General features: G+C 46.0%; 1 protein-coding gene across 1 annotated transcript in view; it reads left to right on the top strand.

The window, feature by feature from the left end:
• Positions 1 to 17,698, top strand: part of si:dkey-229b18.3 (uncharacterized) — a 30,880-nt gene that overhangs the window by 4,259 nt on the left and 8,923 nt on the right. Inside the window, exons 4-5 of the mRNA XM_063213961.1 lie at positions 1,087 to 3,695; positions 12,295 to 12,504. Coding sequence (XP_063070031.1) covers positions 1,087 to 3,695; positions 12,295 to 12,504 — 2,819 coding nt within the window. The remainder of the gene's footprint in view (positions 1 to 1,086; positions 3,696 to 12,294; positions 12,505 to 17,698) is intronic.

Raw genomic sequence — 17,698 nt, 5'->3', positions numbered from 1 at the left:
GGTTGGTAATTTCGCTTTTTCCAAATAGCCCACTGCAAAGTGTGTTACCGTCTTGTTCTTAATGAATCTCCTCCAAACAAAAAAAAAAACGCGGGGTGTAGTCATTGCGCTATGACAGAGTTGCGTTTGAGGGAAAAGACGCACACTAGTATTTGATAACTAGCGGCCCCACGGCCCGCGCGGCCCACTGGTGCGAAATTGAAAGTTGTCTGCGGCCCAGGAGGTTGTGAGCGCGGCCCAACTTTGGTTAAGAATCCCTGATCTATGTGGCATGTCTTTGCATTTTGGGCGCTGTGTTTGAGAGAGCACACAGGAATGTAACGCAATGGTAGAGTGAAGCAAAGTAATGACATTTTGTTGGGGAAATAGGAGAGAAGGAGGGTTATCTTAAAATAAATCCAGAAGCCTTTGTTTAATATTTGTGTGTATTGTTTAATATTTATATTTAATGTTTGTATTTTGTATTCATTCTGTAACCATTTTATTTAATGTCACTTTTTCAAGGAAGGCATTGGGTTGAAATTAATCTAGAACCTCCAGTCTTCTCCTTTTGCTCGTGGCCTCACACCTCGCTGACGACGCGCCGCCTCCATTGAAAAAATGATGAGGCAAGACATCATCGACCATTAGTTTAATTTAGTGTCTTGCAATATTGCTATTTAATGTCCTTTGCAATCGGGATGTAGAATGGGGAAAGCTCCTCCAGAAGTTGCTCGGTCTTGGTTGACAGCGGGGAAAACTTTTTTTCAATGGAGGCGGTGCGTCGTCAGCGAGGTGTGAGGCCACAAGCAAAAGGGGAAGACTGGAGTTCTAGATTGAAATGGATGCGTTGTGATGTCAGTATTGTTCACTCCCTACAGGGTGTGTTTTGCACATTTTCATCTCATTGCAAGGATGTTCAATTCCTGTTAAAATATGGTGTTAACTACTGTTGTGTAAACAGGCCCTATACACACGCTGACCCCAAACATCACTCTTGTCTTTTATAAGTTTCAGTGGCTGTGCTATGGATTATTGTACATTAATGGTAGTAAAAAAGATGAAACCATCCCAACATCACCCTGTTTTTGTTTTTATTTGTTCTAGGCTTCAGTGAGGAGAGCTTCATGCCATTGCTGGAGTTCTCCTACACCTCCACGCTCACCCTGAAGCTGGATAATCTTCCCGAGGTCTCCACCATGGCCCGGCACCTCCGCATGTGGCCTGCCCTGGAGGCCTGCAAGGCCCTGCAGAGGGAGCACGGCTCCCCAGGGGCAGCGCACCATGCTGGGCTAGCGCGCTCACTTGCCCCTGGTGGCACCTCTGCGGCTGCTGCTTCCCTGGAGGTGCCCAACAACAACAACCGGTGGACCTTTTCGCCGTTGGCACAGCGGATGGACGCGCTCCAGTGGAAGAAAAGGCGAGAGCCGAGTGGTGGGGAGAATGACGCCGGCGGCCTCTGTGCTGGATCTTTCTGGAACTCTCATACTTCTCCTCAGAACGTGGAGCACTGTACGGACGGTGCTTTCATGCTCAGCCTGGACGCCTCAGAGGACGAGTCTGAAGGCGAGGGCTCCAGGTGGCCCGGCCTGGCCATGCCTCAGGACCGGCTTCATCCACAGCCCGAGGAGAACGGCTTCTCCTCCTCCTGCAGCCCCAATCGACGCTTCAAACTCATGGACTTCAAGTCTCCGTCCTGCAAAAGGAAGCTGGTCACGTCCTGCAGCCTCTCGTCTTCCCCAGCCTCGCCGTCGGCTGCCCACCCCCCTTCACCTGCGGGCAAACGCCACACGACCACTACTTCTGCCACGGCCTCTCAACCAAGGGCCAGGCAGGGGCAGCCGCCCGCCCGCCTGCTACGCTCCAGCCCCGGGGCCGCCCTTGCGCTCCGGAGGCTCCTGCCCAAGATAGACCTCTCCCAGAAGAGGAAGAGGAGGCGGCTGGGCTCTGCTTTCTACCCCGGCTCCTCCTCCTCCTCTTTCTCCTCCTGCAGTCACCGACCAGCTCCTGATGAAGCCAGTCAGAGCCAGTGCACGCCCACCAAGGTCAAGCAGGAGCCCGTGGAGGAGGAGGTTCTGAGCCCTCGGACTCAGGAGAAGTACCGTCTCCTCAGCGTGCTGGGCTTGCAGAGGAAATCCCTGCTGCCCAACCCGGACGCGCTCATCGGCTGGAAGCAGAAGAACAGGCTCAGGAAGCCCAAGGTCAACAACTACTCGCTTACCAACCAGCGGAAACCCAAAGCTGGGCCAATCAGCAGCGTCGGCATTATCAGCAGCAGCAGCAGCAGCAGCGGCGGCGGCAGCAGCAGTGTTGATTTGACACCGGGGGCCGAGGGTCTGACGGACGGCATCGGCTCCAGCATCAGCATCATGGCGGAGATCAACCCCACGCTCTCCATCTGCGACATGACCCGCGTGGAGCTGCTGCGGCGCGTTATCAAGGCCGAACCCCTGGAGCCCATCAGGCACCAGAGGACCAAGAGGAGAAAGCCGGTCTACCCCGCTAGGCCAACCTTGTCTACTGTCAAGAACACCCGCAGCAGGGTGACACTGCCGCCCCTCCTGCCCACGCCCTGCCCGTCCCGGTACCAGGGAGTGCGTAAGCCACGGCCATTGCCGACGGAGCACAAGAACGCAGTGAGGGAAGCGAGTACCACGCGGGCCGGAGTTTCGTCCTCTGCGAAATGGCCCGTTGTTGGTGCGTCGAAAAAGCCTGCTACTGCTGCTGCTGTCGTTATTAAACAGGAGCCTGTGAGCAGCCCGGTTTCGACTCACCTACATGCACCGCTGTCGCACATGCAGCACAATCGCCACTCCAGCCACTTGCGGCAAAGGCCGTCGTCCGTGCCTTCTCCCAGACCCAGAAGGTCCGTGTTGGACGACGGGTTCGTGCGAACACGGTCCTCGGTCCTGACGGGACGTACGCAGAGGTACAACAGCAGGTGCATGGTAGCAGTGCAGGGAGGTCGGCTGAGGCCTACCACCACCGCCACCACCCCCTCCTCCGGCCTCAGCTCCGACAAGGTCTCCGCACGCAGCAGAGCGCAGGTGCAAAGGCGCCTGAAGGAGAGGGAGAGGAGGGAGGAGGTCCCGGACTGGGCGCAGCATCACGGCCTCCATCAACACCCCTTATACAAAGCCATTAAGGAAGAACCAGCCGACCCCGTGCCCCTGTCCGCCTCCTTACCTGACCCGGAGACCCCGGAGCGGGGCAAGCGGCAGAGCAAGCTCCCCGTGAAGCTGCTGGATCCCGGCTTCTTGTTCAGCTTCTGTCGACCGACCGGTGGCGGCGCCGGTGGCATCAAGAGGGAGGAGGAGAGCGTGGACATCTGCCTGACCCGCTCCGTTACCCACGGCAACGTGCCCCCGCACGGCAACCCAGCCGTCCCTGGGGACGTAAGAGGGAGCTACACCAGACTCCGCAGGAGGACCCTGGTGGAGGCCAGGGAGGCGCCGCAGCCTAGGCAGCAGGGACGCGGGCAGGGGCAGGGGCAGAGGGATAACCAGAGGCCCAGGCTTAGGGTGCAGACGGTGGGGACGCTGCCCCAGAGGAGGGACTCCTCATCCTCCTCCTCCTCCAAGGGGCTGATGCGGAAGGTGAAGAAGGAGCCGGAGGAGAGGCGAGTGGCCCAGACTCGGACTCAGCGGGCCGGGCAGGAGCGCTCTAGACCAACCCCTGCCCAGAGGAGCTCCAAAGTCAAGCGGGAGCCTCCAAAGGTAAAGTTTGTTAGGTGAAATATGTGTGTTTAGAAGCATACATATGTGGATATAACTGTGGTCCTCATAACTATGAAGTCTTCTTGCTTTCTTCTTGTGAATTTATTGGTAAATGACCAAATTGAAAGAGTTAAAACACTTCTATACTTGCTTAGAGATTATTTTAGTCTGACCACATTTTGATAGTGGGAGATGGAGGGTGGAGGGTCCTTCAATTTCACTAACAAGCACACAGTCCTCACAAGCATGAGAGAAAGCGAAAGAGAAATGCAGCGTTTTAATATCTAGGTTCAGAAAACTTTATAGTTGTTAAAAGAAAACCTATCCAATAAATAGGAACTTTTTTTTTTTACTTTCAAGTCAACCAATGCAGCGATTGTAGTTATTCTTTCAGCAGGGTTATTAACATTGAGTCAGTTTTGAGTTTTTGAGGACAGCCCTGGTTCAAGAAAGTTCAACATAACTGACAACAGGGCATTTTAGACAACTTTAACCCATATTACACACAGAAAACACGGATGGCAAGGCATGACAGAAACGGGGTTAAAAAAAAGAGTTGTACCTCTGAAGACAAACCTACACATTTCAATATGATTAGATCCAACTTTGTCATTACTCAGTATAAATACAGGGAAACGAAATGCAGTTTAGCATCTAATCAGATAATGAAAGAGACATTCACAATTGATTTACACAGTCAAAAAACCCTAAAACACAACAAGAACTGTATGTACAATGGAAAACATGCCTACAATGCATGGACAAGACACATGACAATCTTAAGTATGGAGCATGAATTACAATTACAAGTGTAATTACAAGTCAAGTGTCAACACCTACCTTACGATGGAAAGTGCAATGAACATGGTGGTCTATGCTTTTACCTTTCTGATGTTTAAGTCATGTGCAAAGGGCGTTAACGAAACTAAACTAACTTGCTAAATTTGGCCCTCATAGTGAGCACGTTAGTCAAGTCAAGTAGGTTTTATTGTCAATTTCTTTACATGCACTGGTCATACAAAGAATTTGAAATTACATTTCTTGCTTTCCCATACAGACATAGACTAATTAAGGTAAGGACATAGACAGTATAGACATAGACAGTACTTATACATGGACTTAAGACAGTATGGACATAGACAGTGCTCATACAGACATTTAAAGTGCAAGACTGGACAACAGAAGACTTGTAGAGGACATACATTAAGAGGTATTTGTTGTGTTTTTGTGCTTTTCCTAAAAAAAGTCCTTTATAGCGTTCTGACATGGTAATAGTAGCATTTTGAAGAAAATAAATATAAAAAGGTCTGTCAAGTACACCAGCAGCAGTGTGTGTGTGTGTGTGTGTGTGTGTGTGTGTGTGTGTGTGTGTGTGTGTGTGTGTGTGTGTGTGTGTGTGTGTGTGTGTGTGTGTGTGTGTGTGTGTGTGTGTGTGTGTGTGTGTGTATGTGTTTAGTGCAGGTAGAAGGTGCGGTGTGCGTCTTGTGTGTGTGTTCGTGTGTCTGTGTGTGTGTGTGTGTGTGTGTGTGTGTGTGTGTGTGTGTGTGTGTGTGTGTGTGTGTGTCAGTGTGTGTATGTTGGGTTTAGTGCAGAAAGTGCGTGTGTGTATGTGTGTGTATGTGTGTGTGCGTGTGTGTGTGTGTGTGTGTGTGTGTGTGTGCATGTTTTGAGTTAGTGCAGGTTGAAAGTTCAGTCACAAGTATAGTAGTGCAGGTGGAATGTTCAGTCGCAGATATGGTGGTGGGGGATGGGGAGGGGGGGTTGTCAGTGGCCTTGCTGGCTAGAGGCTGACAGTGGGGGGGGGGGGTTGTCAGTGGCCTTGCTGGCTAGAGGCTGACAGTGGAGGGAGAGTGGGTTGAGTGTTCAGCATCTTGATCGCTTGGTGCATTGTGCTGCTCGCCCGTTATGAAGAATGGTGGTAACAAACTAATAATAAAAAACTAGTTTTAGATTATACTTTGTGTACCTAAGTGTAACTGAAACATTGAATTAATAGATGGATTAAGCACCTAATGGGAAGGAATTCATACAAACATGTTTGTTTTCGTACGCCATATGATTTGGAGTTTCCTGTACTTCTTGCCACTTCAATGTGGAGAAAGTAGTCATTCATCTCTTCCAAAGCCAATGCTTGGTTTTGATTCCACATACCTACACGTACTTCATGGTAAGCAAAGTTGCTAGTATGGAGAGCTTAAGTGGATGTCATGTTTCTAAAGTGTTCTTTATCTCCAGACAAACACTTCATGAAGTGTTAAACAGCTCTTAACTGTCACAGGAATCACCCGTGAATGGACAAGATTAGCTGTGTTCATCAACTGCTTCTAACCACTGCAAGTATTTGTTTAGCTGCCCCATACATGGGACCTGGACTGTTCATTTCAGATTGGTTTAGGATTAGCAGTGTCTGGAAACGTCCATCAACCTTTGCTGTGATTTAAGACATATAGATATACAGCCGCGGCAAATATTGAGAGACCACTTCGAAATGTTCAGTTTTTCGGATTTTGTTATGCATAGGTATGGGTTTGAGTAAAACAAATATTGTCATTTCATTCTATAAACTACCGACATTTCCTCCGATTTTCAAAAGAAATTATTGTCATTTAGATCATTTTTTTCCCAGAAAATATCAAAATGGTCAAAATAACGCAGAAAATATACATATCTATCTATAAGATTCCCATACATCCAGTTAGTGTTAAGTGAAACGGGCTGTAAGCAGCTGCATTTTGAATTTTTGGAGCCTGTACATGGTTAGGTTATGAAGCAAAGAAATGTCATTGTCAAACCGCAGTTGAGAAAATAAAAAACATTGTTCCCTTAATGCAGACATGGTCTACCTGAATCTAATCTACACCTTGTTCAGGCATGATCTATAGAGTTCTTCAGCGGAAGCGGAAGCATGTAGTAGATTGTAGTCTTTCATGTTAGCATTTAAGGACGTCCTGGTTCCTATCGGCTTCCGGCCTCCATTGGGAATGAATAGGGGTAAATTTCAAATAAGCTCCGAGTGCAAGCACGCGCTTAGCGAACCCCCGCAAACTGTCGAGGGTGTTAAAAATAGGCTGTAGGTATGACATGGTTGATCATTTTGTGTCAAACTTCGACATAAATACGATGTTGCGTCCATATGCTAAACCCGGAAGCTTTTGACAACTACAGAAGCGGCGCCTGTATCTAACGGCATATACGTGCGGAAGGTTGTACCCATGGCAACCAAAGGAAAGTATGTAGTTCGGAAGTTTTAATGATCAGAAAGGGGTTAGCAATATTGAATTATAATCGTCATGATTTAACATGTGAATACACCAACATGATGATACGATCCGTTCCACTAATGAGAAAGGGATGCGGGGACACGCTAATGTTCGTTGTTGCCGTGCAACTTATATTTTTGCCAAACCTGAATCTCTATGGCGTTTTGCAATGTAAAAAATCGCCATGGAACCGGTAGTCCAAACGCCGCATACAAGTTGACGTCAAGGCTGAAGAGCTCTATTGTTGGGGATACGTAGGTCCCCCACCCCTGCTCTATGGGAGACTATGTCTTGAAGGAGGCCTTTGAGGCCGTTTTATACGGCCCCCGATATAATTTTAATATTATACAGGTATGCCTATATTTGGAAGAGGAAACCAATGCACACCAGAGGTTTCGAGGTGCAGGTAGCGGGTGCAAGATCACTTTCAGAGAGGAAGATACCGCACACTCTTATCCATCATACTGAATTTTATTTGTGGCCATTCAAGTTTTTACACAAACATAGTGAAGACACCTCTGGTTTGTGTTCATAGTATGGCCCTCGGGGGACATTTACGACCCTTGGAGGAATTTTGAATGGAGAAGGTTCCCCACCCGTGCCGTAAAGCATGGGCATTAATACAGATAGAAACCCTAGCAACATGTTGGATTTGCTTGCCTTCCCGTCATTATCAGCAAATAAAATTACAACATAGCCATTTTCAAATGAATGCTCATTTGCTGTTCTGCTATTTCTTTCATGCCTGAATGTAGGATGGGAGATACTGTGAAAACAGTTCAAGCTAAATCCTACAAATGTGCAGGACAGGAGGGAGAGGCATTGAAGTTTGATGGCTATGTTGTGGTCCAATCTTTCTGACTGACCAATTCAATATGATGAAATAATTGGAGCTCTAGAGATCAGTAAAATAGTTTTTTTGTTTTTTTTTTGTCTTCGGACAAACCTCCTAGTTTTCTATTTGTAATATGGAGTGAAGAAGATTTCAAGTAGTATTAGTAAGTAGTAGTAAAAAAAAAGGCCACCTGTTTTATTTGTTTTATTAATGCAGTTACATAATGGCAAAAATTGCGTAATTAGTTGTGTAGCTCTACCATGTCCCAGTTGTCACATCCATGTTTTATGGCCTGTGTGACATAAAAACAAGGGCAAACTTACACAAGGTATGCCTCACTATCTTACTGGTGTTCTGTAGCCCCTGGTTTGCATTGGCATTGTGTCTTACAGAGTTCAAGACATTTGTAAAAGTTTTATCTTTTATCTGACATATTTCAACGCAATGGTGTAGCGTCCGTCTTCATCAGAGTGTCACATGGATGTTGATGAGTGACATACTTTAAAATCAGCTGATGTTGTTGTGGAGTTGTGACCTCCCTGTTAATATTGCTGCTTTCATGAGTGGTCCTCTTAGGATGGAGGTCCAGGGTGCGTTTCTCGACAATGTCGTTGCTAACTTGTTTAGCAACTTAGTTGCAATGCAATTTCCCATTCGAAACTTAAAAAGTTGCTAACTGGTTAGTAACAATTGCTTTCGAGAATCGGGGTCCAGGTGTGGGAGAGCATGTACAGTGAGGAGAATAAGTATTTGATCCCTTGCTGATTTTGTTGGTTTGCCCACTAATAAAGACGTGATCAGTCTTTAATGTTAATGATAATATGTATTCTAATATGGAGAGACAGAATATCAAAAAGAAAATCCAGAAATTAACTCTAAAGAATATATAATAATTGATTTATATTTAATTGAGGGAAATAAGTATTTGATCCCCTGCCAACCATCAGGAATTCTGATCCTGCAGATCAAATGACACTTCCAATCAACTTGTTCACTGAATTGAACACACCTGTTAATAGTAACCTGCACAAAAGACACATTGAATCTGCAGAATCAGTCCATAGAATCAGTCAATCAATCAAACTAAACTCGCCGACATGGGACAGACCAAAAAGCTGTCAAAGGATGTCAGGGACAAGATTTTAGAACTCAACAAGGCTGAAACGGGCTCCTGGATATTAAAGAGCAAACTGTTGGTGCATTTCTTCCTAATTTTAGGACATACAAAATGATCATCACTCATCAATGTTAGGCCTGTCTCTGGTTCCATACAAGATTTGACCTTGTGGGAATTTAATAACCAGAAAAAAAAGGAGATAAAGCACCTTAAAACTGTATGGGAGGAGCTAGGAAATTATCTCAAGGCAGCTGGGACCTCAATCACTAATAAAACTATTGGAAACACTTGATACCACAACGGATTAAAATCCTGCAGTGCATGTGTGGTACCCCGGCTTCAGAAGGAACCTGTTCAGGCTCACCTGAGGTTTGCCAATGAACATCAAACTGGATTAGGATATGCTTGGGAGGTGCTGGAATGAGGTGACACCAAAATCAAACTGTTTGGCATTAACACAACTCGATGTGTTTGGAGGATGAGATATGCTGCCTATGATCCCAAGAACAACACCTTCTCCAACATCATAAATGAAAGTGGTAACATTATGTTTTGAGGTTGTTTGTCTGGCCAAGACACAGGACAACTTCACATCGTCAAGAAATGGATGGAGGGAGACATGTAAACGACATGCTGCATGCCAACCTCTTTCCCACCACCACTAGACTGAAGGTGGGTCATGGATTTGGCCTCCCAATATGATAATAATCCATAACATACAGCCCAAGCAACGAAGGAGTAGCTCAAGCAGAAGCACATTAAGGCCATGAAGTGGCCTAGACAGTTTCCAAACATTAACCCTATAATAATCCTGTGAAGGGAACAGAAGCTCCCATTTGGCAAGCTACAGTCATACAACTTAAGTCGTTTAGAGATGATCTGCAAAGAAAAGTGGACACAAATCCTTTCTAATATATCCACAAACGTTGTCATTAACTGAAAGAAACATCTGACCTCTGTATGAGAAAACAAGGGCTTTGCCACCAAGTATTTTGTCTTCTTTGACTAGAGGGGTCAAATACTTATTTTCCTCAATGGAATACAAATCAATTAAAATATATTCTTCAAAGTTATTTTCTGGATTTTCTTTTTGATATTCTGTCTCTCCATATTAGAATACATTTTATCATTAATATTATAGAATGATCATGTCTTTATTAGTGGGCAAACCGACAAAATCAGCAAGGGATCAAATACTTATTCTCCTCACTGTATGCTCCCTGGTCCCTGTTCATGGTTGTTGGGCTGCGCTCTCTGATTTCTATGGACTCCTTAATCCAACGGTGGTACTTGTTGTTCTCTTCTCACAGTCTTTCCCCCAACACTTCACAGTTAAAGGGACCACCTTGAAAGCAAATGCATCCCACATTGACAAGAATCGTATTGCATGATTATTTGGGGGGTATTCATGTCCTGCTTCATATAAAACTGCATAACTAAGCTTTTCCAATCATGACCAATCGCATCCATTTGATACTAGCCAACCCCCTACCCAAGAATACGTTTCATGGATTACGTTTGATGGTTAAATGAAACTTGGAAGTGTGTCCAGGCATATGCTGCCATGTTGGTTGCGCAGCCCTGAGCGGGCGCAAGGATACCCAAATATCCCTTTGAGGGTTAATACATTTATTCTACTCTACTATACTACATGAATTACCATGTACAGTTGAACTTTTAGAGGCAGCCATGGTGTAATGGTTAGGGTGTTGGACTGTAGATCACAGGGTGGCAGGTTAAATCCCGACCCTTACCAATCCCTTCCTCCCTCCATGTCTGAAGTGCCCTTGGGCAAGGCACTGAACCCCACACTGCTCCAGGGACTGTATCCAGTACCCTGTAATATCTGTAAGTCGCTTTGGATAAAATCATCAGTTACATTTAGTGTAATGTAATGTAGTCCACCTCTTCCTGGCTTTCCTTCTGCTTTCATACATACTAGAGCATGACACGGGAGAGGATTTTCACTCCCGTCCCATCCCGAACCCAGAAAAAAATCCTGTCCCGTCCCGTCCCATCCCATCCCAGACTGGAGTAAAAGAAACAAATCCCATCCCGTCCACTCCTGAAAAGAATGTCTCCCAATCCTGCCCACTCCCACTCAAAATCAACCCCAATCCCATTTCGTCTTTTTTTGTTTGTTTTTTAAAGAAAAAATAAGCGGCATTCCCGCTCCTGCCCGCTCCCATTCATCTTTATTCCCGCTCCTGCCCACTCCTGTTCATCTTTAAAATTTTGACTCCCATCCCGCGGGAATCCCGCAGGACCCGCAGGACTCACGGGAATTCCTGAAAAATGTCATCCTCTAATACATACATACATAGTGATCACACCTGGTCAGCCAAACAGGAGCAGTATGAGTATGCCATGAGGAGTTGCTGTTCATCCAAACAGTATGATTATGGATCAGAAAAAAAAATTGTTTACCAATACCCTGTAATATCTGGAAGTCGCAATGGATGACGGCATCCACGAAGCGTAATATAATATGTAAGGGTTAACGTTCGGCGAGAAGGTCGCTACCGTGGAATAGCAGCACGACAGAGAGAATCTTTAGACCCCGACGCGGAGCGGAGGGGTCTTGTTCTCTCTGAAGTGCTGCTATTCCACAAAGCGTCCGACTCGCCGAAAGTTAACCCGCTTATTATATGGATATACTTAAATGATTCACACATGGCGGGGACATTTCTTTAGGCCTATTTAATGTTAACATTGTTGCTGCGCAAAACAAAACAGTGCCGTTGTGGAACACCGCTAGGCAACAGCTAGGTAGCCAGGACAGGTGTTGTCTATCACAGCAGCTGATTAGAGTCTTGTTGAAAAGTTAGCAGTGAAAAGTCTTGTTGCAATTGACAGCGGTCTGTTATAGACCAACCCGTCCGTTATCGAAAAATAACAGACGTGCGAACGTTGGGGAGCCCCGTTGAAATGAATGGAGCATTCGACCGATGACGTCACAACCATATAATATAATGTAATAATGATAAGACAAAAGCGGCAGCTTTGCATCAGTCCAAGTGTAATGTAATGCATACAGGGCATTTGGATAAAAGCATCAGCTAAGTGATGTGTAATGTCTCCAGGGAAGCTGGGCAAGCTGCTAAGTGTAGTGTAATGTCAGCTAAATGTAATGTAATGCAGTGCAATGTCAGCTGTGTAATGTAATGTAGTGTAATGTACAGTAATGTAGTGTATGTCAGCTAAGGGTAATGTACAGTAATTTAGTTTAGTTCAACAGGGACCATGCACAATACACATTGATTACAGAAGTAAAAAGATGGCTTGTGCTAGCTATATAGCTAATTTCCATCTGCAGTCCCTGTAATGAAGTGTAATGTCACGTAATGTAGTGTAACGTCAGCTAAGTGTAACGTTATGTCTCCACAGAAGCTGGTCAAGCTGCTGCCTCTGCAGAGCCGGCGCTCTGTGCTGCTGGAGTCCATCCGGCGGGCGCGACTGAAGCAGCTGCGGGGTCCTAGTGCCCAGGCGCCGCGCGGCTCCCACTCCTGCCAGCAGTGCCGCGCCTCCTACCGCGACTGCGACGCCCTCATCATGCACCGCATACGCCACATCGAGGGCAAACACTGGCCTTGCCCGGTACGTTCATCCATAGAACATACTGTAAACCAGGCTACTATTCCGTGCTACTAACTGTATTTTTACATGTGCCACATCGAGGGCAAACTCTGGCCCTGCCCAGTAAGGTTATCCCTAGGACGTATACCTTGCTCCTATACCATTAAAGAATCCTCTATTAAAGTAAGATACTGTACATCAAGCCCGTTCTTTTCCTGGATCCGTGTAGGGATGGGAATCGAAAACCGGTTCCGTGCGTCTCGATTCCATGGAATCGTTTGGCAGTTTACTTAATGGTTCTCTTATCGATTCCAAGCATGAACGTAGGCCAACAGCAAACCAAAGCAGCCACTCGTTTGAACCGTTAAAAGTTTTGACGGTACCAAAAAAAGTTCAGTGTGGGGGGCGCTGTGGCGCAGCGCGCTAAGCCCCCCACACTTGGGTATGCATGCCCACGGGGACCCCGAAACGAGTCCGGACGGGGTCATTTCCCAACCCTACCCCATCTCTCTCCACACTCACTTCCTGTCGCACCTTCACTGTCCTATCCGAAATAAAGGCCCAAAAAGCCCATAAAAATATCTTAAAAAAAAAAGAAAGTTCAGCGTAACATCCCTATTCTCCCAGTGCGGAGGCATTCGTGATTTGCCTTCATAACTGAACAAAGGAAGACACTAGTTTGCATTTCGGGTAGCCTAATAGAGGTTTTATTAAAAGTGATAGGGAAACCTAAGTAATAATCTATCATTGACACTCGTCAGGATCATCTCCCTAAAGTTTCAGAATGCAGAAGGCATTTAAATACAATACTCCAACGCACCGTTAGAATGTCATCTGCTTCAAACAAGTGGAACTCAGTGGCAGAATAAGCCGTCCTTGGGCTACTTGCCTTTCCCTTTTGCATAGGTCCTATATTCTCCAAATATCCATCATCTATGTCTAGATTATAGGCTCCTGAGTTACCTGCATTAATATAGTCTGTTTTGACGAGCCACGGGCGTTTCCCCCGGCATTTGCGATCGATTTGCAAATGACTAATTATGGCACGCGACTTAAATGACACGTGAGCTCAACATCTCAACAAAGGAAGACGATAGGTATACACGCAGGTATAGGGTCTATTAGGCCTACAGTTAAACGTGGTCAGGAAACATGAGCAATAACCCATCACTGACGGCATATCCCTAAAAATCGCTGAATGCAAAAGGCATTCTTAAACGAAATGGGACTCCCCAAGCAGCTTTCTTTTTGTCTGCATCTTGCGCTGCCAACAGGTGAAACGCAACTGCAAAATTTAATTGATCTATGAAAACTTGTCTATATCGATAGTTAATAATTTGTTTTATTTTCACAAATGAGAATGGATAAGAGAATCGATAAGGAATCGAATCGTTTCGAAGAATCGATAAGGGAACCGGAATCGTGAAATCCTTATCAATTCCCTACGTGTGACGTCAGGTGAACGCCCCTTTAGGAGACCCTCAGTTATGTGACCCTTGGATACTTCAGGTTGAGAATAAATGGAGTTCCCTTGGCGCTGTAGATGGCAGTAGTGCACATCCTGTGCAAGCCGCCATCAAACACCACAGAAAGAGAAGAAGAAGGAGGTGACAAAGCCCCCTTAGGAGACCAAACTTGAGCACACTCCATTGCATTGGGTGGGTGGAGTTTGAATTATTTTACTCTAATAGAAGATTGATACCATGCTTTGATACCATGCTACTAACTGTACTGTACATACGCGACATCGAGGACAAACTCTGGCCCGGCCGGGTAAGGTCAACCAAACTAATCTAATGGCCTTGATTAAAGGACAATTTAAACCGGGCATACACTGTGCGATATTTTCAGTTGTGGGTATTAAGCTCCTGCTCACACTGCACGAGGAAATTTCGCGATTTAAAAGAAAAAAATCTCACGACTCACATCCTCACACTATACGAGCCGACGGTCGGATGCGAGCAGAATGGTTCGACTGTGCGTCACGACACATGTGTCCCGGGGCTGCAGAGGAGGGAACAACCTGGGGTTGAGATGAGGACGCGGTCAAGAGCGAATCGCACGACCCTATTAACTTGTGCATGTGTAGTGTCAAATCGTGTCGTAGCACTGCTTTAACTGTGCGATTTAGTCACAAGGCACGACCAGGATTTCAAACATTTCTGATTTTCTTGCGACCCTGCGATTGCACGATCATGAGGAGAAATCGCTTGCCGTTACCCCATGTACACTTTATGATGCGAGACTCACCATTGACCTGCGATTGAGCAAGAAATCGGCCCGACTCCCAGAAAGTCGTGCGAGTGACAAATCAGGGCAAAATCGGGGCAGAAGTCGCATAGTGTAAGCCCTGCCTTAGGCACTACATTACCACATGAACAGCGACCCTGCCTGGTACGGTCACTGTACCCAATCAGTTGTGCCTTTTCTTCAAACTCTACATTGCCACATCTGGGGCGAACACGGTATTGAAGGGGTATCAAGGAGCATTTCTCTTGGTCGCTTCAGAGGTTGGAGGACTCTGCCTCTCCTAACTAGCTTATGGCAATAAAGGAACATGGAGGACAGCAGGGTTCAAGTAAAACTATGAGGTATTGTTTTAAATGGCAACTTTGACACTTCTCTGTTTTGTGTCTCTTGTCCTGTGAAAGTCCAGTAATGCTGGTAGTTCATTTCCATACATGTGAGCATAAATGAGACATGGCAATCTTCCCAAGACTAAGAAGAGCACCCCCTTTTTTGTTTCTCGTGGGGTACTTGGTCTTGATCAGGCCTGGCTGCTACCTGCAATTCAAACTATGAACTTGTCTATAAAGGTAAAAAAAACCTTGAGGCTATCCTATGTAAAACGAATGCAATCGCAATCTGTGTTATAAACTTTTGGTAATGCCTTCTCTGACAGTACAGCAATTTCTATGTACTTTCTGGGTAACAGAGCGAAGTTACATGGTATCTAACGGGTGAAAAGTGAAAGAAAGCCCATTGGGAAACTCCAACTCCCATTGTCATTGTGACACAGCACTCCACAGCACACAAGTGAACACTGCACACTGCACACAACGAAATTGCATTTATGCCTCACCCGTGCAAGGGGGCAGCCCTCAGTGGCGTCCCATGGGGAGCAGTGCGGTGGGACGGTACCATGCTCAGGGTACCTCAGTCATGGAGGAGGATGGGGGACTGGTTGATTACTCCCTCCACCAACCTGGCGGGTCGGGAGTCGAACCGGCAACCTCTGGGATGCAAGTCTGACGCCCTAACCGCTCACCCATGACTGCCCTGGAGGGGCAGTTATAAAGGGGGCAATTACAAAGTGAATACTATGTGATAGACATACAAACATCTCAAGAATTACTATGAAAGTACTGTGTATTTTCTGTGTAACAATACCTTCTTTTTTCTCTGTTACCCTATTACCCAGAAAATACACAGTTATTTCTTTTTCTTGGCAATTACATGGTATTTACTGTGTAATTACTCCCTTTTACCCGTTAGATGCCATGCAAGTTCTCTCTGTTACCCTATTGTTACCCAGAAATTACACAGTAATTAATGTACCGTAAAAGATAGCATCACCAAACTTGTTTCTATTTAAAGCTGTATGGCGAGGCCTTGTTAGTATTGAGGGCTTAAGCACAGCTGTGCTAGTGTAACTGATGCCAACTTGCAGAGTTCAATCGTAGACCATTAGTAAACCTCCCTCCTGAAGCCTCATACAGTATCGATAGCGCTGAGACATCGGTCTGGCCCTTTATCTCAGTGGTGTTGTTCGGCTGAGTGGCAGGCTGCACAGGATGATCAGGGTTAGAGTGGTGCTGTCAGACCCGGATGGTCGTGAGATTTAGGGGGGTGAGTGAAACTGATGCCAACTAGCAGAGTGTGCACTCTTAGTAACCTCCCGAATCCTCATGCAGTATATATATCGCTGAGCTGTAAGTTAGGACTTTTGGCTCAGTGGTATCATACTGTGCCTCCCATGCCAAACTGAAGCGTTGCCTGAAAGGTTGCGTATTTGTAGCCTGGTGTGTGTGTGTGTGTGTGTGTGTGTGTGTGTGTGTGTGTGTGTGTGTGTGTGTGTGTGTGTGTGTGTGTGTGTGTGTGTGTGTGTGTGTGTGTAGCTCTGGAGCCCCCTAGTGGCGCTCATCACTCACAGAGCTCTGGCATAGCCCTTCTACCTGTAGCTGCTCCACATCCTATTCGCCCCATTATACAAAATTTGGCAGCAGTTCAATGGATTTGCATTAGGGGCGCTGTTCAGACAGTGGAGACTGGGGTTCCCCTATTGGGCTGGGGCTAATCGCCCACAAGAAGTCGTCTCTGACCGTAAATTTTTAAAAAAAACACAGCAACCTGGGAGTTATATCCGTCTAGTTTCTTACAGCTTTGACATTTGTGACTAGCTATGGAAATGACGAAATCCGATTGGTGAATGAGGAACTAAACCGGATGCTAACGTAGGCGAGACGTAGCCTAGCCACAGGCTAACTGACAAACGTGAGGCCAAAAACTCTGCCGATCGTGATGTACGCCACAAATAGACCAATCGACCTCATATTTAGACACTACAATGTTGATTTCTGCCTTCAATTTTCAACAGTTAAGAAATCTAGCGTCGGATTAACACAATCTTAAGGTAGTAAAGCGAGTCGCCGCCATGATTGTTTTCCAGAATCACCGCGGGTAGAGAGCTCACGTGCAGCATTCTGGGTAATTGAGTTTCACGTTATTCATGCACAAAATGTGTGTTTTTCAAAAAATGCAGTGAGTTTAAAACATCAAACCAAGTGCCATTTGGAAGGGTAATTTACACTTTAGGAAAAACGAAATGAAAACCGGTGACCTTCCATATCCGACACATCAGCTCATCAGGACCCCATTCATTCTGACTGCTCTCCTCTGCTTGAACATCGCCGCATCGTGGAGAGTACCACCTGGAAGAAGCTGTCCGTTTAATCTCTCCTCTATAAACCCTCTCTGTGTCTGGGAGCATGTAGCAGGATTCCGTTTCTCCACTAAAGAAATAAGTCGGAGCATTTATTGTTTCAATATCAATGGCAGCTCGCATTGAAGAGTCCCAGGACATATTAGGCTATATTAGGGATGCAAATTATCGATTAATTCATTAATCATTAGTTGATAACCTTATCGATCGACTTACGATTAATTGATAAGCGGCATTTTTCCCCCTGAAACCTCCATGTTTCTCTAAAAAAAC

This window comes from Engraulis encrasicolus, chromosome 13, assembly GCF_034702125.1.
Source record: "Engraulis encrasicolus isolate BLACKSEA-1 chromosome 13, IST_EnEncr_1.0, whole genome shotgun sequence".
Lineage (NCBI taxonomy): Eukaryota > Metazoa > Chordata > Actinopteri > Clupeiformes > Engraulidae > Engraulis > Engraulis encrasicolus.
The sequence above is the reverse complement of the archived record's forward strand: the minus strand, read 5'-3'. Positions and strand labels throughout refer to the sequence as shown.